This window comes from Macrobrachium nipponense, chromosome 10 (genome assembly GCF_015104395.2).
Source record: "Macrobrachium nipponense isolate FS-2020 chromosome 10, ASM1510439v2, whole genome shotgun sequence".
NCBI lineage: Eukaryota > Metazoa > Arthropoda > Malacostraca > Decapoda > Palaemonidae > Macrobrachium > Macrobrachium nipponense.
The window spans coordinates 96,570,919-96,591,688 of record NC_087204.1 but is presented as its reverse complement, the minus strand read 5'-3'; the positions used below and the strand labels follow the sequence as shown (position 1 = coordinate 96,591,688).

Here is a 20,770-nt window from a genome sequence, read left to right as displayed (position 1 = left end):
GATTACAAACTTTCATCAAGCATTCAAAGGATGTCGATCCTACTTTTTTTTACCAAAACTGTAGCTTTTTCAAATTTAACAGATGTGTGTCCGTCGAACTTAATACTAATTCAACTGTTCTAAAACTACAGTTCAAATATTAATAGACCCTTTTCATATGGACCTATGGTACGTAGTAAATAATCTCTGCAGATCCTTGCAACATTAAAGGGATCCATTAGTGGTAAGATGTACAGTGGTGCTCAAATCTCATGCGACTTGATTCTTTTTGTATCATCCAGATTCTCAGACTCAACGTGACGTTGCCAAGTAGTGCTAAACCTTTTTTTTTCTTTATTTGTAATGTAATATCTGTCGAAAAGTTTGCGAATTCACAGCTAGCCCTATTTTCCTTATGGCTAAATAGATATGGTCCGTTTTATGCATTGGTATAATTCGTAATGTGTGTGATTTGAAATTTTTTTTTTACGTTGCTCAGTTCAAGGTGCGGTGTGACAAGGTTAGCGGTGCCATCAATGAAAGGACACTTACCATGCTCCTCAGACTGGTCAACATAACCACGTTTGCAGCTTTATGACGGTAGACCTAATAAGCTCAACAATCACAACAACAATTTCAAAGTAGGAATATGAATTAAAAAAAAGTTTTCTTTGAATGTTGAAGTTTCCGGCTGTGTTTCAGCTGTCTGTATTTTGCAAAATGTTTATAGGCCTAAAAAAATCATCTAAGCCTTAAGAAATGTAATCTGTTACCAATGAATTTGTGTAGAGATTTCCTGTTCTTTGAGGAATACAATAGGAATATAAATTACAATCAATTTTCTTTGAATGTTGAAGTTTCAGGATGTGTATGTTGCAAAATTATTTATAGGCCTAAATCATGATCTAAACCTTCTGAGATGTAATATGTTACTAATGTTTTTATTTGTAGAGATTACCTGTTCTATGAAGAATATAAGATGGTGATTTTGGTATATGTAGAAGATGGCTATTATTTAACAAGTGTTCCATAAACCTTGATATTAATAATTATGATATTTCGATTAATAGCCTATTAATCGAAATATCATAAGTATTAACATCAAGGCTTATGGAACACTTGTTTTTCAACTGGTATAAAATATTATTTTCTTAAAAGTCCTTCTGCTCGCTTTTGTTGTATAATCAATTCTTTCATAAGGTAACTTGAAGTGCAAGAATGTGTAGATAACCTCATTTGCTGTTTGACCAGAAATTGTTAATAGAGAGACGTGAATGTTAAGTGTAAAGTAAAGAAATCTAACACCTAGGCGTAGGCATAATATCTTGGCTTTGACAAAAGAATAATTACGAAGGCGAATACGTGCTCGTATGCCATCATATTTAAGAAATATAACAGATAATTATGTAACAAAATCCAAATATTCCTCTAACAAATATAAAGTAAATGTTTTCAATATAATTTCATAGTCGCTACTCATTGTAGGCCTACTTATGTTACACCAGGTGGTTGTTGTTGCACCGACACTAATGATACGTCACACATGCTCCCCTCACACGTTGATATCGGTATATACATCTTTAATTTTTTGCAGCGTTGAGGTGTAAAAGCAATCAAATAGGACTATTTCAAATTTTATGCTTTCTCTGGAAGCATTATTAATGTTATGACAATTTTTGGGGATTTTTTTATTTAACATTTGAACTGAGGTTTGATGACTTCGTTTTGGTCAAATGCTTCAGCGATGAGTGAACGTAAGTTTTGAAAATGTTTAAGTAAGAGTTTTTCTGAAATTTGCTACACGTGACATTTTCTTAGTTTTGAAATATATGACGGATTTCACTCTTATGAAACATATTATGGCCTTATTGTATGCAATAATCGCGTTTTCGCATTGGAATAATAGTTAATTATGGAGCATGCTAGGTTGCCAGTTAGTGAATTTTGAACGAAATCCTATGGAGTGTCACATGAGATTTGAGCATTCAAGACTTGAATATTATTACAACAATATTAATTTTCATGACAGAAATGGGGTGTGAACTTATTTCCCGGGCTATATTTACTAAAAAGTAGGCTATGGCATTAACAGAAAATAACCTGACCTAACTTTGGACTTGAAAGTCTACGAGACTTAATCTCAGTTCGAACTTATAAGAGACTGTCATGGGGTGAATTTTTACCAATGTTCTTTAGAACATTCTCTTAGTCATGAATGGAAGGAAAAATCTCCACAGTAGATCATCATTGTGGCATTAAGTTTTCAGCCTGCATACTTTAAATATTGTTTGTATGGTATTTTTTACGTTGCATGGAACCAGTGGTTGTTCAGCAACGGGACCAACGGCTTTACGTGACTTCCGAACCACGTCGAGAGTGAACTTCTATCACCAGAAATACACATCTCTCACTCCTCAATGGAATGGCCGAGAATCGAACCCGCGACCACCGAGGTGAGAAGCAAACACCATACCAACCACGCCACTGAGGCAAATATAAACATGCTCCGACTATAAAGGAAGACAAGATTAGGTAACCCTACAACTTGGTTCTTAGCCTGGGCTAACTTTTAAGCTTTTCTGTAGCGTAGGCTAACGATAGGCTATATCCGCGATCTGGTTTTACATGATAGCAAGATAACCTCTCAGATGTAATAATGCAACATAGTCTTAATTACAAAACAGAATGCCAGACTTACCATTGTTGATCATAATACTAGGAAACGTTCCAAAATTTTCAAATGAAGCATCCTCCTAGCTACTGTGAGCCTATACAGCAGGCTACCTTGATCCATTTTGTTCAGTCGGATTTTCACCCTCACGCAATTGGGCCCTTTTCACACAAGTAAAAATAAATTTCGCAAAAGTTAGAAACGCTTAATTGGACGGTTAAAAGGCACAACGCTGACACCAATCAAACACCGAACTTTACCGTGGTCTTGTAAACAATGATGTGAAAAATGTGACAATCGAGAAGCAACAAAACAAGGTAGCGTTCCAGTCTTCGAATCCCCAAGATTTATAATTACTATATTATCATATTCTAATTCACTGGTACCTTTAGCAACCGTAATGTATTTTAATGATTTAATTTATTTTCCATGGGCATTTACTTACAAGTTAGTCGTAGTTTCAAACAATAATTGTAATTAGTTTAGTTATACTTGGTAAGTTGGTATTACAGAAAAGGATCGAGACATGGACTAAATGAATTCTAAACGGCAAGTTTTTGTTTTTAATTACGTTGATATATCAATAGATTAATGTTTGAACATTAATATACTGAACAAGTTTAAACTACAGCATATTCAATCCAGAACTGATGCAAACATTTGTATATTTTAGAGGTAGGCCTATTCCCGTTCGCTACAATTTACTCTACCAGATGGATGGACCCAAGATGGAATAACATAAGGCGAGATCGTCGGTCGCTCGGTTCCCGCACTGTGACGTCACAGGTGCGCGTCGACTGGGCAGTGCACTTAATGATTACGTATGTTTTGACAGTAATTTGTTGCTATGCTGGTGTTCACAATTTCCATACAGGAAAATACTCTCTCTCTCTCTCTCTCACTTAAAACACAGTTATATCAAGATATCTAAGACCTTACCATACAGAATATAATCTTGTTGGAATACAAATAACGAAAGTAACGAGGGTGAATGAATATAAAAAAAAAAAAAAACTTTCCAGACTTTTATTGAACTAGCGTATTGTTCTTTTATTTACCAGAAAGTACTGAAGATTCTTTTTCATTTTTTTACACCTTTTTTAAGAAATTCTGACTTCCCTTCAGCATTTAATATCTTCATCCTAAAATGTATTTTGCACCTAATAAAGAACTTCATTACTTCCTCTGGAGCATCATTGTTTAATTCCCTGAAAATATTAACTAATTTCGTAATCCCATCAACGCCTGATTTCAACTGTTCCCCATGAAAAGATTTAAAGTTATTCCATTTCCTTTCAATTACTGACAAATTAAGGACTGGGCCTAAACAGCACTTTCCTCCTCACTTTGGAGATCCAGTCGTTGTTTAGGCCTTCAGTTTCTGGGAATCCTAAGGAAGGATATTTATTTCTGTACTTATGAGCTATATAACCTCCCAGATAATTTAAGGCTTCAATTTCTATACCATATTCAGACTCTACTCCAAGATATACAAAATCCTCTTCCTCCAGCTCATTAGGTAGACCTTCCTGAGGAATTCTCATCAAGAGATGAGCAGAGATACATAATTCAGAGTCCAAGTCAACATGACTGGAGTCACTTTCTTCAGAGGTTTTGGAAACCCAAGACTTACCTGGTTCCATAACACTAGCATTGCTCAAACATTGCATGTTATCATCATTGGGAGCAACATTATGACCGTGATTGCTTAAAATGTTGTTCTTACCTAACAAGAAATTCCTCAGTCTACACTTGAACTCAGTCTATACTCTGACCTCACGATATCCTTTAGTAGGGTTCTTAAGAAATAAAAGGTCTAGGCCTAATTATTGTCTGCACAGGAAGACGTACTCAGAAGTACGTCATTACGCATAGGTCTAATCACCTGTTCGATCAACTTTACATTCATAAAATGAAAGTATCAAAGAAAAAAAATTGGATAGCCTTAATCAGATAATTTCTTCATTCATTGCATAGGCTAGGCCTAATCTAATTTAGTACTTCATTTCAAGTCCAGGCTACTTATCAACAAAAGAAATATCACTAAAAATTGCACTAATGAGATTGTAAACAAATTGTTAAACCATACCTGACTTTACGTCCTTAACAGGTAAATTTAAAGAGAGAACTGCGGTTTTCTTTAATCTGTGATAACTTCTCTGGTAAAGTTGTGGTAGCAGTTCATATTGAAGATTTCTTTCGTAATCTTCTGTCCGGAAATGGACAGAACAAATCCTGGCATCCTTAAAATTAATATTATCACTTCTTTTACATGCATTAATCCATACTTTGGACTCCTCGGGGTCTTTAGGGAACCTGTGAAAACAAATCCCATACTGTCTGGAACTATTAGTGCACCCAAATATGGAATACACACCCATAATCGTGAACTGCAACAATGCAACTGTCGGAGTGACAAGTGCATCGCCCAGTCGATGTGGTCCAGTGACGTCACTGAAAGAGGGAAATTAGCGTTCGGATCCCTCGGTGAACACACCTTAGGTTATTCCATCTTGGATGGACCCTTCTGTCAATTTTACTTCGTCTCGAGTAACTTTTTTTTTCAGTGTAATTTTAATTTCTCCGTGAATATTGCTAATTTATTTACTTTAAGAAGGCTGCATTTCTTCCTAGGTAGTCACATCTGATCTCTTAAACCTATACTGTCCATCCATTAGCAATCTTAGATTTCTGTATTATCAACTTTGATATCATCCTCTGATATCTAAGTCCCAGAACATTCCTAGACGTGTTGTATGTATGGTGCTTTTACGTTGCATGGAACCAGTGGTTATTCAGCAACGGGACCAACGGCTTTACGTGACTTCCGAACCACGTCGAGTGCGAACTTCTATCACCAAAAATACAAATCTCACTCCTCAATGGAATGGCCGAGAATCGAACCCGCGACCACCGAGGTGGGACGCTAATACCATACCATCCACGCCGCTGAGGCGCTCCTTAGACGTGTTAAATTTTCTACTTTCTGATTGTCCAGAGTGATTTGGTATAGGTAAAAAGCAAAAAAATGCCTTATTCTTACCATATTCAAAACTGTTTTGTTTTTAAAACTTCTGAAAGTAGAACCCAGTCTATGGCAGATAACATGAAAAATGAAAGAGAAAATCTTCTAAAACGAGGTATATTATTAATAAAGGCAATAAATTCATACAATTTTCGTCTCTATCGTCAACTACTAAACCTGCTGAACCCGATTTAGTTTTTAGATATATAGTATTATGCTGGTGACATATCAAAAATTGATTAGGAGGGAAGTATAGATAAAGAGGATTTTACCTGCACTTCAGCATTCAAGGAAACATCACAAAATTATAAAAAAATTTTGTGGCCAAATTACTCTCTGGAGAAAAGCTACTGAGATTAGTAAAAAGTAACCAACTGGTTCTTAATCGGTGGTTTCCTTGTTTGACATAAAAACCATAGAATTAAAATTTTAAATGCATATGCATCAAGTAACAAACAGGTACTACAATTATCTATAACCAAAAAAAAAAACCTTTACATTTTAATTTTTCTTTTAAAAATAAGGTAATTCTATCTTAAAGGCGACTGTATAAAGTAAAGAAAAATATTAAAAATAACATTATTAAAACACAAATTCCCTTTATTTCAGTTTCCCTTTACCAAAAATTATTGAAGGTTTCTTCAGGAGGTTCAAACCAAAAGCTAAAAAATTAGACAACGATACACAGTATTGTTAGTCTTAGCTTAGCTCGCACTGGTACTTCTTATTAGGACAACAATTTTGATGTTATTTTGCAATGTAAACACTTAATATGACACGGCAATTCAATCATTGCTCATGGGTATAGGCCTGAAGCATAGTGACAACTATATCAAGGAACTAAACTTTTTAGTGAAGTCCATTACTAAAACTGCAAACTGGCTGAGCAGTCGAGCCATTCACGATATATTCAAGACAAGACTGATAAGCATATTAAAAATAAAGCATCTCAACTTCTTAACAAATGGAAAAGATAAGAGAATAAAATACATAAATATACTCCTTTCATGTCAGGCAAGTGTAATGCAATGAAAGTAAAACGTGCTGTAGCAAATAAAAGCAAAAGAATGAAAAAACTTAAGACTGAAGTATACAAGATAATGAATTTCCAGAGAAATCACACAGAATATTATGCATAATTACAGATCGCCTCCAGAAATGGCGTCACTATCACCTACTGCTCGTGAATTGCTCCTCCTCAGAATTCTCAAATTCTAAGGTGACCCAAAGACTGAAGGGGTATGAACCATAGTGTTCTTGAAGGAATGTCAAAGCTAGGAATACCACCCCTCTCCCCCAAACAGACTGGGTCCTCCTTATTGCCAACTTCAGACCCTTTCTCATTGAGACTGTGCTCGTCTTTCGATTAGATGCGTGATCTTGGCTGCAAGCTGATGCATCTTCAGGAGGTATCGACTATGGAAAACCTCTTCCTCTAAGTCGGCGCTGAAATGTTACAATTGGATAAAATAATTTCTAGAAATTTTTCTGAAACTTTTGGCAGCTAAAATGGATTTGATGTTTACATTTGAAAGTAGACAGCACGGAAAAATCTTGAAGGTGTAAGGATGATGGCAGAGTGGTAAGCTGTCTTGCTATTAAATAATTGTACAGAATAAAATACTCAGAATACAGAAGAAACAGTAGACGCAAAATATCTACCTGGAGTTTAGTGTAACAAAGCCTTTTCTCCAATTCTGTGAAAGTCATTACAAATATCAAGGCATAGCAAAATATTCTTACAAGTCCCATAGTGATGACCAAACATCAGTAAGACAAAAATCTTTCCCAGTGGAATTTGGACTTTCGAAGCCATATTACCAATTAGGAGGAACATGCACAATATACTGACCGTACAGAAAAGTTATAGTACAAATTATTGCTACTAACCAACGTGCTGGCTGGTGATCAGTATTTATGAGCATCTGCCTCACGGAATCAAAATACAGTTTCACTTCGGCTAATACCCTCTCTTGCAGTATGGCCTCTTAAGAAGAAAGAAGTATTCAGTGAGCTATGTATCTCAAGTCAATCATTTTGTTACTAGTCATAACTTAAAGGATCTAAAAGCGGAAAGTAAAACTTGGCATAAAGTATGTCACGTAATTAATAAAGCTGACAAGATTGAATTTTTAATTATGTGCAGCAGTCTTCAGTTTCTACCTAGGCTAAAATAGCTTTATGGAAAATGTGCATGAATTTGAACAAGCTTCAGAAATTAGGTATAGTACTAGTCTCACAAGAAAAAGATCTCACCTAACACATCAACGACTTCACGAGAATTGCTATGATTTGGAGACTGAGCAGAACCTTCAACATAGCAACCAGAATCATTATTACTTGATGAAGAGGTGTCCCATCCTGCAGCAACATCTGGCGGGGGTGCGATGGCCACACTGCACGCTTCTGTCCCACCAGCCCTTGCAGACTCTTGATCTGAAAAAATAAATTCAAAAGCAATATCTTGGAATGGAATGGAATGTAGAATTTCGTCCAAAAGGCCAAGCGCTGGGACCTATAAGGTCATCCAGCGATAAAATGGAAACTGGCGGTAAAAAGGTTTGAAAGGTGGAAACAAAGGAAAACCTCAAAGCAGTTGCGCTATGAAACAATTGTTAGGAGAGGGTAGAAAGTAAGATGGAAGAAAGAGAACAGTAAAAGGAAGGAAAGTGGTTGTAGCTAAGAGCCAAAGAGACATTGCAACGTACCTTAAGTAATATCTACAGTGCACCGCATGAGGTGCAATATTGGCACTACCCTCCCACGGGGGAAAAATTCTTATTCCATTTCTTACGTACTAGTACAGAAGCACTGACAAAACAGAAAATCATTAAGAACTGAATCCTTGCTAAGTTATGTTATAAATTGTCTCTTTCCATTTATATCACAGTTACTGTAAATATAGATTGAATTTCATACCACATGAGATTTTATCATGGCCATTACTATACGGATAATCCACGTGCAGTCGTTTCGGTGACGGTTCGGCCGTGGGATCTCTTGCACTCATGTACTGGTGTGGCGTGCAGCAGCAGACATAGCTTATTGGATATCTATTATCCGTTGTAAGGTCAAGAGCATCCATTTGTGTGTCCAAAACTCCAGTTTCTGTCTGTGTTGCTTTTGATTCTGTGGACATTCCTGGGTTCTGGTGAACTTGGTGGCCTGTTTATCATACAATATCAGCATTCATCATCTCATGGAAATAAATGTAAAGAGCAATATTAGGTGATATCATTATCTAAATTTCAGAACGTCGCCTTGGCGAGAAATTGAAAGGAAACCGATCAGAACTGAGGACTAACCATAGGACTGTAGAGATGCTTTGCTGTAATATGGCTGGTTGTCGTAAGCGTAGAGAGATTGAACTTGTTCAGGAGGAATGTCATTCCCAGAAACTTGGTGGCCAATACAAGCATTCTGCTGACCGTTAAGATGAAGTTCGCTGCCAGTGAATATTCCTGAAAACCAACTGTTGTCTCGTTCACGTGGAAAGGACAGAGTTTGGGTGTCTTCTAATAGCCCGTTTTCAGCGCTGTTGTGCGTCTTGTTCACGGACAGCGAGGTCCAGAGTTTTTCCATGGGTTCGGTGTGACCAGATATACCCTCTAATGAAAGCGTAGCAGTGGTTACACTGAACGTATGCTGTCCTTGGCCCAGTGAGGAAACCGAATACGGATATACAATATCCTGGGAAACTGCACCAAGTGAATCTAGTTCATGAACTGTCTCGCAGGCATACGCTGGAACGTTGCATGTTCCTGGCTGTAATGGTACCGACGATTCCATGGGGAATGCAACTGTATCTAGCTTAGGTATCAGTTGGTCTTCACTCCCTAGTGCAATTAAATCATTCTGGTAATAGAGTGCTTTCGTTGGTTCGCCGTTAATAGAAACAATGCGGTAGCTTTTCATGTGCAGTGCAGACTGGGTCGGGACAGAATTTGTCATGAAGTGCTCAGCTAACGAAGTCTTGTCAATGCTCTGAAAAGTTAAAAACGTTGGTCATATCTGGTAAAACGAAATAGCAACAAACAGTGGTTATATCTGAGATATCAAGCTGGATTCAATTTTGATTTGATCAAGACAGATCTAGAACATTCATATGTATCTAAGGCAAGGTGCCACCTGAAAGCAAACGATCAAATTTCTAAAGGCTTGCAACTATTTGACTAAATAGAGTTTAGAAATAACCTCATGAAGTGTGTTATGACAAACGTGGTGGCAAACATTCTCCGGTAATTCTAAAGAACAGTTCCGCACGGACTGCAAGGAACGTAACCGCGGATACATCCACTAGGGATTGGGGCGTCCAGTGTATTTCTCCGTGTTTAGTACTGGCTCCCGGGGGTTAATTACAGTCGCCCCAATAAATATTACTTAAACTTCTTGTTCAGGAGGTAAAACTGCATAGAAAATACGCAACTGCCATAGTCTAGGCCGCCGCTGAATAGTAATATAGATCTACCCATTCTCCTTGGTAAATCTGGAGATGTGATTCTTTGCAGCATTTTATTTTCAACACCAATTCTCACCTCATGAAACGGAAATTTACCCCATAATGATAAAATAAATCATAGTAATGCATGTTAATTTGGATATCCAGTAGTAGGCTACACATATATCCTCCTGAATATCTAATGAAATAGATTTACCAATGAAAGCTAAATTCTAGTCAATTGTAAAATATCAGCAACGTCACTTCATAATTTTAGAATTAACATCATTGATTTTAATCTGCCGAAAGATTTGTCACCTGTTTTAGCGGGCGATCGATCTTGTTAGACCATCATTGTTGCCTCCAATGTCGTGATATCCGCACTGGTCTTTCCTCTCACTTCTAGCTTCCCATTTAATTCGCTCCATCTTGCGTATAGACTATTATCGTGCTCCACACACAATACATTATATATACAGGTGTACATATATAGGCATATACTATAATTTAACTCTTAATGTGAAACGTTAAACAATTAACTTACGCCCATGATCGACTTTTTTTTAGCAGCCAATTTTACATTTTGGTAATAAGGAATTTTGATCAGCAATCGGTATTTATAAATTTCACACATCTCTCGTTTGATATGAGACTAGGTATTGTACCATTGTGTATTATGGTAACCTCTATTCCAAAGGTCAGCCTACACTTATCCCTTGCAAAATGGTTGATTTGGGGGATAAATAACCGGGAAAAAAAGTCTTATATGGCAGGAAAAAAAAGATACTTAAACCTTTTAGAATAATTTAGATGTCTTCCCCTCGAGTCGAGGCTACTAGTACTACCTATCACCCAGGTTTCAGCTTCCAGTGAAGTGTTGAGTCGTTCCCAGCCATGAACGTCGTTGTCTTCGGGATGAGGTGGCAATATACCTGTGACCAATGAATGCATCTTCCACACTTAGGACGATCGCAGGCAATAATTTGCTAGCCATGAAACTCAAATATTCCTAAATATAGGCAGTATCTCGGTCCTCCTGCAAACACGACTTTGTATCCTATCCCCAAAAACAAAAGGATCATTCTGAATTTAGCAAATATATGCCTCGGCTGAGCCTCGTTTCGCGTGAAATGTAGATGACAGACTAGTATATGAAAAAAAAAAAAAAAAACTTGACAACGAAGCCTTACCATAATGAAACTTGAGGAAAACATCAGCTAGCAGTGGACACATCAACATGATGTTGCAGCAGTCTGTCAACTGAAATTTTGGCGCCAAGCCGCCAACGGCCAACGTGCCAGGGAGATCTTGATTAAATCAAAGCTCCAATTTCTGCCAAAGTCTAATTTAATTTCGTCATTATCATAGAGAATCATAACTGTTGAATTATATATCTTTATTTTATACGGTGTTTATAATGCATTTTACTATAAATCTTACCCGCCAAAACTGCTCCTCACGACGTAAACAGAGCAGACGACAACAAGTGGATTAGTATTGCACATGCTGAATGTGCTATTGTGAGCAATGTGTGCTAATCTCGGGCTCGACCCCAAATCAATTTATTTGAAGTTTTTTTTTTTAACACACAGCATCATTTAAATATCAATAATAGACGCGTTGTCATTTCATGACGTTTATTCTCAAATTCTTTGGTTATTATTGTAGTCGTTAAGGTCTATGAACATCTTGCTAATTTTTGTAGCGCTAATCGGAAACTCGTGCATGTGTTGTGATAGCACAAGGCGGGAGGCTCTCCACTTTATTTCCGAAATTAATTAGTTACTTTATTCACGTTTTATTCGTCTGATTCCATACTCCAGTCTCAAACACTCGTCATGCCTGGCCTTGATGACTGGACCCTGACACCACACAGAATTGTTGATAGATTTTTCGGTAAGTAGGTAGCCTAGTAATTGTAAAAGTGATTGAAGGTACTAAGGTAGTAATGTAAATTGTTACTAGTATATTTTAGTTAGGTTATATTTTATTTGTCAGTTCTAGTACTAACAGTTGGAACAATATGCCATGTTTTATTAGAGCAAGCCCAAGCTACTCCCAGTCCTACAAATGAAATAACTACTTATTTTAGCAGAGATAGGGTAATGGGTACCGCAACCCATAAGGTAGCGTGCAAGGCTCCCCAGATGCTGATTAATTACTAGTAGCTACTACGTAATTACCTATGGCATTTGTGTGTGTTTTCTTTTTATTTACCCAACCAGACCCCTGTTCCCTCAACACTTACTTACCCAAACTGACTTAGCCTAGTAGCTAGGTTCCCATAGGCCTAGTAAATCATAACTTAATGGAAAGATGCAACCCAACCTGAGCTCCCCGTGGCTAGTCTAGTGCCGTCAGTACACCTCACTTGGTGCACTGTAGGCTTTACTTTAGAGTCTTTGCGGCATCCCTTCAGCTCCCAGTTGCAACTTCTTTCATTCCTTTTACCTACTGTACCTTCATTCATAGGTACCTACTAGGAGGTAGGTATTCTCATTCTTCCATCTGGCTTTCCACCCTTTCCTAATAGCTAGGTATACTCCTACTAGTTGTTTTATGGTGCAACTGCGAGGTTTACCTGCTGTTATGCCTTTCAAACCTTTTTACTCTAAGTTTCCATTTTAGCTGTGAATGACCTCATAGCCTAGGTCTCAGCACTTGGCTTTTGGGCTAAATTTCTTGTTCCTTACTTTCAACCTTCAGCTAGTCTAGGATGCCTCACTGGCGACTTGACATTCTTTATCACTCCTGCCTTAACCTACTGCATTTTATTGCTTACTTTAATTTCATGCTTTTGGTTTGATCCTTTGCATGTTGATGAAAAACAATTTGCAGTTTATGTTGATTGTGGATCAACTATGGTTGTAAACTGATCAGAGGATTTGGGACATAGGGTAAAAAACCGCATGGTACAGGGGTGGACCATGTACGATCAATGTGTACAACCCCCAAAAAAGTACATTATAACGCGTCCTGACATCAGAGATGGGCATCAGACGCGACTTGTTGTTGGTGAGAAACGGAGCTAAAGACCTCTACTCCGGTGTCAGGACGCGTTATAATGTACTTTTCTTGGGGTTGTACACATTGATCGTACATGGTCCACCCCTGTACCAAGCGGTTTTTTACCCTACTATATTTATCTATATTTCATCGATGGTTCCCAGAGTTATGTTAGACAATAACCTAGTATATAGTTATATCCATAAAATATTTGAACTGCCTCTAATGAAAGGTAGTTTATGTAAATATCTTACACTTGCTGTTTGAATTGTTTTATAATTTATTTCTCCGACATGCAACTAAACTGCTTCCAGTTGTTTCTTTGATCATTTTAGTACAAACATACCTCTGTAAAAGGTACTGGATTTCTGTAATTGTTACTTAAACTGGTATCTGTGAAGGAAAATGGACAGTTTTTTAAGAAAAACTAATTTTTCTTGCAATTTAATTGTTTTAATAAGGGTACTGTACTTAATGAGTTTTGTTATTTGCAACAACAGAGGAATGCGGCCCAACTGGAGAGTGGAAGCAAAAGGCCCAGGAATTTTTTGAAAATGAAGCAAACAAGCCCTCTGTTTTGAATCGGGTAAGTTGATTGATTTTCTGTTGAATTTGTATTGTCAAAATTGACGCAGGCACTGCTATACAGGCAGTCCCCGGTTATGGACGGAACAAGGTTTTGTGGCGATTATCTAGCGCTATAAAATCCGCAATGGTGCCATAACGTGCCAAGTTCTGGTTATCGGCACCATAATGGCCCAATAATAGAATTTTGGCGCCATAACATACCTAACAGAGGCACCATTAACCGGTTATTGGCACCATAAGCGCCGTAAATCACCGAGTTTCTGCTAATGGCAGTTTTTGGTTATCAGTACCCCACCGAGAACAGAAGCCCTGCTGATAACCGAAGACTGCCCACATATAGTATATCTTAAATCTTTTAACTTCAGCTTAAGTATCCTATGTAATTTTAATAGATGACATTGGTTTGGATTACAAGTTGTAAGCTTTAATTGTTCTGATGTGTTTAATTGTTCTGATGTGTTTTTGGGAGGGTTTGTTTCATCCCCAGGCCCCCTTACTTATTTGGTGTCACAGACGTCTTGAACAGCAGTTATTCAGCTGCCCTCTTGGATAGTTCTGGTCGTTACTTGAAGTTGCACATAGCTATTATAAAGAGAAATCAAGAAATGAATCCACTGTATTTCTTTGGTGGAATAATAAAGGAGGCTGTGTATTTGTCCTTGGTTGAAGCAAGTTTCTGGTGGACCAATCAGCAACAAAGGGGGTAGAGTCAACGGCTTATTTACCCAAAAGTGAATTTTCTTACGGGATTCCATACAAAAGTAACTGCGTTTATCTCTTTTAATGTGCAATGATTAGAGTCTATTTTACTCTAAATCGATTACTATATTTTTTCTCTGAATATAATAGGAAGAAAATCTAGTTAATGTGCTGCAATACTATCTATGAGAGATGGAAAATTCCCTTATTTTCCAATAATTGAAGTTAATGTTTTAATTTTCACCAAATAATTTTAAGGAATTATACATATTGTAAACACAACAGCAAACATTGGAAAGTTCACCGAACTTTCATATACATTTCAAGTTTGTATTTTATTTGGACGATTGTTGACATCTTGCCGTTCGTGCCATTCGCCTGCGCCTCTATGAACAGAAACACTGAAACCAGATTTCATTGAAAAGTAAGAATAGTGCAATATATATTATAATTAATAATGCAAATATGAGTGTTATCATTGATAATTTGTGTAATATTTTCTCATTTACATTAATATACATAAGCCCAATTCATGTGATTTTCTTAATATCGTAGGTTGCAGTGGTATATCAGCTGACTCATAATCATTTACTATCACATATACTACTACTGTTTTCTCAGATTGTTCAAATTTAAAAGATAGAAAAAAGTAAGGTAAAGTTTAAAATGAAAACCTGCATTTTTTTTATCATTAAATTTCTGAAACATAGCCTTCAAATAACAATTTGCTAATAGCTTTGGGAAATAGTCAGTGACACTCAACTCAGCTTTTCTGTTGATGAACAATATTCAGATGTTGATGATATTATAAAGCTATAATTTAGCTTTTCTGTTGATGAACAATATTCAGATGTTGATGATATTATAAAGCTATAATTTTACTTTCAATGACTATCTCATTTTCTCATTAATGGCAACCTAAGTTCAGTTAAGGCAAAAACATGCCGGTAACAGAATAATATACAAAATAATGGGATAGGGATACTAATCCCTGTTGCAAACAAAGGGGCGCCATTAATGTTTTGCATGAATAGCAGGGTTGGTTAAGCCCTGTCCACTCCCTCTGATTCTTGCTTCACTTCCATTACACATTAGGGTCATTTGCTCAGTCTCCATATATCCATCTTCGTGGGTACTTTCTTTTGCTGTGTCCATACATACTGTTAGTAGCTCAGAATAATATTGTAATGACTTTCTGTAGCAGAAAGAATTTTTGAGTTTCAGATAAAGTTGGTATTTATTACCATTATACTGAGAGTCCTTTACTTTGAAAATTATTCTTTGTGCATCAAAATGTTTTCTTACTTCACAGACATCTTCGTTGGATAAAGTTATTACAATAAATTCCCACTTTTCTGGACTGATATGTGTCTTCACCAAGAAATGCAGTATTGAGATATAATGTACAGTGTATTCACTAATTTGGCATATTTTTATTGCTAGTGGTAACAAAAAATAGAATTTACAGGATCATTTTATGGAGTTATTTGAAGAACCCACTTGGTTAAACTGCTCTGAAATGGAAGTATAATACTGTACGTAATTAGTAATTGTAGAAACTGTTTTCCTAATGTCCTTTTTTTGGGACACTTCATATGAATTTTGTAGACTGTGGTTCATGCATTACAGCATTACTTCTTGATTAGACTTGAATTTTTATTTTATTTTAGCTGCCATGGATTAATGAGACACCTTTGCATCATCTGCGATCAAATCAAGTGGTGCGATTCAGAGGAATGATACAGGACATGTTTGATAATGAGTTCTACTTTGACAAGTATGAAGTGAAGGACACGAAAACTGGAGCAGTACGTCTACGTCCTGGCCGTTACAGGGATATTGCAGAATGTGGGGTATGTAGTATGTTATTCTTAGTGTTTCTGCTTAGTTGATGTTTGCATGCAAAACTCAGAAGTATTTGATAACAGTGACTGGTATGGCATACATTGTAAGATATCTGAGTGATTCTCCATGGTGAGTATCCTGCCACTAGAAGGAGTATTTTCCACAAGACTGTACATCATTACGAAAGTTTGCTATATGGCTGTCATATAAGTAAGATCTTGGGAAGCTGCTTCTTGCTAACTCTCTGTCTGATTTATGTCACTCAAAACTGGCAGTACTCGAACTCCCATTATCTGTTAGCTCTCAACAATAATGACAAATCTTATTGAACTTTAATGGGAAGGAAAGTTATAAAGACTTTTCTTACATGAACAAGAGATTGCAGCATAATTATCTGTTAGTATTTTTGTTTATCTTGGTCTGTCATTGATATTTGATGTTTGTTTTGGGGTCAAATATTGATCGATGGTTGATGCAGTCTTAAAGGGTTGGGGGGTTGTTGATTTGTACATAAGCCCATCCTTTATAAGGTGAGTTTTGTTGAATTTACAGTTTTCTTTGCTGTATAATTTTATACATTATATGAATATAAATAGATATGAGTGATTATGATATAATAACCATATCTGTAAATAGTAGGTTGCTTTCATATAAAGTCTTTGAGGTTAAGACGAGATATAACTTTGTCATACAGTTTTTTCTGGTTATTAAATTTGTATACAAAAATTGTAATGGTGTCTAGTGTTGCTTTTCCAAAGCATGGAACATCTGGAGAAAAGGCTGAACAATCTTTTCTCCCCAGAAGTTACATTACTGTCTTTGTTGGCAGTCACATGAAACAACCATTGGTAGAATTTACAGAAACTCCACACAAAATTGCATGCATACTCTTGCCAGCAAACCAGCTGACTCAGTAATATACTCCCCTTTTAGAAGGTTTTGACAGTGATAGATAACCTATGGCACATTTTTATGGTTCATAAAAACTATTTATTGTTTTTTGTAAGGTTTATTACTAATCGGTTATTTAGTTCACTGGAGCTTATATGTGTATTCTGAGATGATTGTATAGTACCAGTGTTAAAAATATTTAAGCTGAAAAGCCATTACTATTTTTTTTTTTTTTTTTTTTTTTTTTTTTTTTTTTTTTTTTTTTTTTTTTTTTTTTTTTTTTTTTTCCAACACATGTTTTCTGTTTTTATAATGCAGTTTATGACAGATGAGATTTAGGGAATCATATACCTGACCCATAATTAATAAATTTCAGTGTAGGTTATGCATGCTAATTCAAAGTAGTCACCAACTTTTCAGTGATTTTTGCATGATTAAACAGTTGGACATATAGAATGAAAACTAAAGATAATGAAACATTCACAATCGAGTTTGATTCTTGGGCACTCCATTGAGGTGTTAGAGATGTGTATTTCTGGTGATATAAGTTCATTCTCGACGTGGTTCGGAAGTCACATAAAGCCGTTAGTCCCGTTGCTGAATAACCACTGGTTCCATGCAACGTAAAAACACCATACAAATAAACAAACAATTGGGTCTTGCAGTTAACATGACTTCCTATTATCCTTAGGTTGGAGAAGAAATAATGATGGACTCTCCACGTTGTGAAGCGGGAGATCGGCTGACTTACTATTGTGTCCCAGTTCCAGGGGAAAACCAGTGGGTTACAGATGTAAGTACTCCTGAAGTAGTTGTTTGTAATATGGTATATTGTTTAGTTTCGAAATAATAGCTACAAGGTCAATCACTTTCAATCTAAAATCCAGTAAAATTTTGTAGACTTAGTCTAAAATATGTTAGCATCATGAATAATTTTTTATAAGGAATGTTAGCATCATGAATAATTTTGTAGCATCATGAATAATTTTAAATAAGGAATGCTTAGATTGTAGTAATGTGTTTTTTGGTGCCTCTTTCCTTGACCATCATACGTACACTGTGGGGATTTTAGCCACAAGATATAAGAGTAATGTTTTATAGGTTATTTTAAAATATTTGCACATATGAGAGGTGAAAATTGGACAAAGGTAAAAGGCAAATTAAAAAAGCTAGATAGGAAAAGACCTTTTGTTTGTAGCGCCTCAGTGGCGTGATTGATATAGTCTTGGCCTGCCACCTCGGTGGCCACAAGTTCGATTCTTGGGCATTCTATTGAGGTGTGAGAGATGTATTTCTGGTGATAGAAGTTCATTCTCGACGTGGTTAGGAAGTCACATAAAGCTGTTGGTCCCATTGCTGAATAACCACTGGTTCCATACAACGTAAAAACGCCATACACACAAAAAAAAGACCTTTTGTGAAATTGTTTTATACTTGAATTTTTTTTTTTTTAACTCATTGCAAAGGTGAGAGAGCATTGTGCTTGTACAGGAATGATAAGGACAAAGAGCAGTCCTGTCAGGATTCTTCATTGCTTTCTATCATTTAATCTTCATGTTTTCCCTTTGTTCCTTTCACAACATGCTTCCAAATTTACTTTGTGTCTATCTTGCTTTAATTATGACAGCTAATGTAGATTAGTCCATAAAAATTGCAGTAGATTTTAACATAACTGGTGCACAGATTTGGATGTGTTTAAACTTGTTTCTGTTAATCATAATTTAACATGTTGCTAAGGTTAAGCCCTTTGTATTGCTGATACAAAAGTAAAAGGGAGGGTTTTTTTCCAATTTAGAGATAACATTGTGATTCTTGTTTCATTTAAAATTGTTTTATGCATATTGAATGTTCCTGAAGGAGAACGGTAGACACTCATACTAGAACATAATGATTGAATTTGAAGATTTGGGTGCAGTGCAAATTCATTTAATTTTAATTTATTTTGCATATATATTTTTATGCTGTTGTTGATATTCAGATATACAAAGAAAGAAATCCTTGTCTTGATGAGGGAAGCACTTCTACAAGTAGCTCAAGATCAAAGCGCTACATGGGTAGTGAAGAAGAAAATACTGAAACCTGCCAGGAGTCCTCTGGTGGACAGTTGACAGAGGGCCAGACAGAAAGGTGTGTGAATTTCATAGTTCTTAGTATTTTCAAGGTACTGCAATTATTCCATTTAGTGTGACATCTGATTGTCCTTATGCATCATATGGTCATTGCTAGCTGATTTGGTGAGAAGGGAATTTAGTCAGAATATATTGTAATGGTTTATAGATTTATCTGTGACTTTTCCTATCATGTCTTGATTGTAATTTGAGTGTCCAATGATATTCTACCTGTTTCAGAGGTTTCTGAAAACTTAATCATATTGCTGCACTAATGAAAATATTATTGTATGTCAATGAAATACAAAGATACTATGTACATCTTGAGATCAGTATGAGTAGTATAGTAAGTTATGTGGTTATATTAATTTTATTCTTGCTTCTTGTTCCTCACTTAATGTTAGTAGGAAACATGCATAGCCCTCTTTTTTTTCTTGGCAAATTGCATGAGTGGATTTAATTATTTTTTTCATTACAGTTATCAGTTGTAGTTTGTGTATACATAGCCCCAAACTGATATAATCAACTTTCCATGAAACAAGGTTATTTGTTTATATGGACAAAAATTTTAGTTATATAAGTAATTGTAAGTTTGATTTCTGTATTCTGCAGCATGGAATCAGAAACAAATAGCCTGTCAGGAGAGAACAAACGCATAAGAACTGGAGGGAACGAAAACAGTGAGAATGGTGGGCCCAGCACAAGTAATCCGGGTGTTGCTGTAGACAACGCAACTAATCTGAATTTCCCTCTTCCTGGCATGAAAGGAACTCCATGTTTGCTAAAGGTAGTTGGGCACCATTTTATAGGCTTGATATCAAAAGTTTTTTTTTTTTGCTAACATTATAGTACAATGAGTTACTTATGTCTAGTTTCTTCATAGTTCTACATACAAGAGATAAGTCTTTTGTGAAATAATTTACAATCTTTTACTTCCAAATTTACCAAATTTAACATATGGATCCTCATTTCAGATATATGGTGACCAAAGTCTAGCCTTAAATGAAGTTATTGAAGTAGTTGGAATATTGTCAGTAGATCCTGCGCTTGCCTCTAATCCTGAGCAAGATGGCTCTGATGACTGTATGGGTGCCATGGATGTAGAAGAAGAAGCTGCACATTGTCCCCCTCCTTCATTAGTTCCTAGGTAAATTCCTTTTCATTTATGACAAAAATTACTATTGCTCTACAGTGTATATATGTGATTCCATACTTGAAAGTTATGTCCCATTTATTTTAATATCCTTTATGAGTTACATATAGAACTTTTTGCCTATTTAATTTATTTATGTTATTGTAATTTTGTACAAACCGTTACTTAATTATTTATTATTTTGTTGTAATCATTCCAGAATACATGCCTTAACAGTACGCCTACTAAAGCACACCAACCCACTTCTGCCACCTGATCTCCATACTAGCACGGATGCTGTAGATAATATAGGGAACATGAGAGAGACCCGGGAGGTTTTGCGACATTTACTGCAGGAAGCTTTCATGGGTGATGCACTTGCAGCAGA

At 36.2% G+C, this 20,770-nt stretch overlaps 3 protein-coding genes across 4 annotated transcripts in view; 1 reads left to right on the top strand and 2 right to left on the bottom strand.

The window, feature by feature from the left end:
- LOC135223790 (protein c-ets-1-A-like) overlaps positions 1-2,718 on the bottom strand; it is a 420,475-nt gene extending 417,757 nt beyond the window's left edge. The window contains exon 1 of the mRNA XM_064262586.1: positions 2,678-2,718. The gene's annotated coding sequence lies outside the window, so the exon portion shown is untranslated. The remainder of the gene's footprint in view (positions 1-2,677) is intronic.
- Positions 2,719-5,776: 3,058 nt separating this feature from the next.
- Positions 5,777-11,466, bottom strand: LOC135223786 (uncharacterized). Of its 2 annotated transcripts, XM_064262575.1 has the most exons (6): positions 11,304-11,466; positions 8,981-9,659; positions 8,595-8,840; positions 7,932-8,111; positions 7,566-7,662; positions 5,777-7,121 (listed from the first exon to the last, which is right to left on the bottom strand). In XM_064262575.1, exons 1-6 carry the CDS (start codon positions 11,325-11,327, stop codon positions 7,016-7,018), a joined length of 1,332 nt encoding a protein of 443 aa, XP_064118645.1. In that variant the 5' UTR covers positions 11,328-11,466; the 3' UTR covers positions 5,777-7,015. The 2 variants fall into 2 exon arrangements, with proteins under 2 accessions (XP_064118645.1, XP_064118646.1); XM_064262576.1 differs by lacking the exon at positions 8,595-8,840.
- A 188-nt stretch (positions 11,467-11,654) lies between these two features.
- LOC135223785 (mini-chromosome maintenance complex-binding protein-like) overlaps positions 11,655-20,770 on the top strand; it is a 21,983-nt gene continuing 12,867 nt past the window's right edge. Inside the window, 8 exon segments of the mRNA XM_064262574.1 lie at positions 11,655-12,009; positions 13,620-13,705; positions 16,077-16,259; positions 17,834-17,935; positions 19,121-19,269; positions 19,863-20,037; positions 20,225-20,397; positions 20,603-20,770. Of these exon segments, the coding sequence (XP_064118644.1) occupies positions 11,952-12,009; positions 13,620-13,705; positions 16,077-16,259; positions 17,834-17,935; positions 19,121-19,269; positions 19,863-20,037; positions 20,225-20,397; positions 20,603-20,770 (1,094 nt within the window). The 5' untranslated portion in view covers positions 11,655-11,951.

Coding starts and splice junctions, on each gene's coding strand:
- LOC135223786 (XM_064262575.1), bottom strand. CDS start 11,327: ATGTTTTCCTCAAGTTTCATTATG. Junction 9,660..11,303: donor TTTCCTCAAGTTTCATTATG/GTAAGGCTTCGT, acceptor TTAACTTTTCAG/AGCATTGACAAGACTTCGTT. Junction 7,122..7,565: donor GATCACCAGCCAGCACGTTG/GTTAGTAGCAAT, acceptor GTAACATTTCAG/CGCCGACTTAGAGGAAGAGG.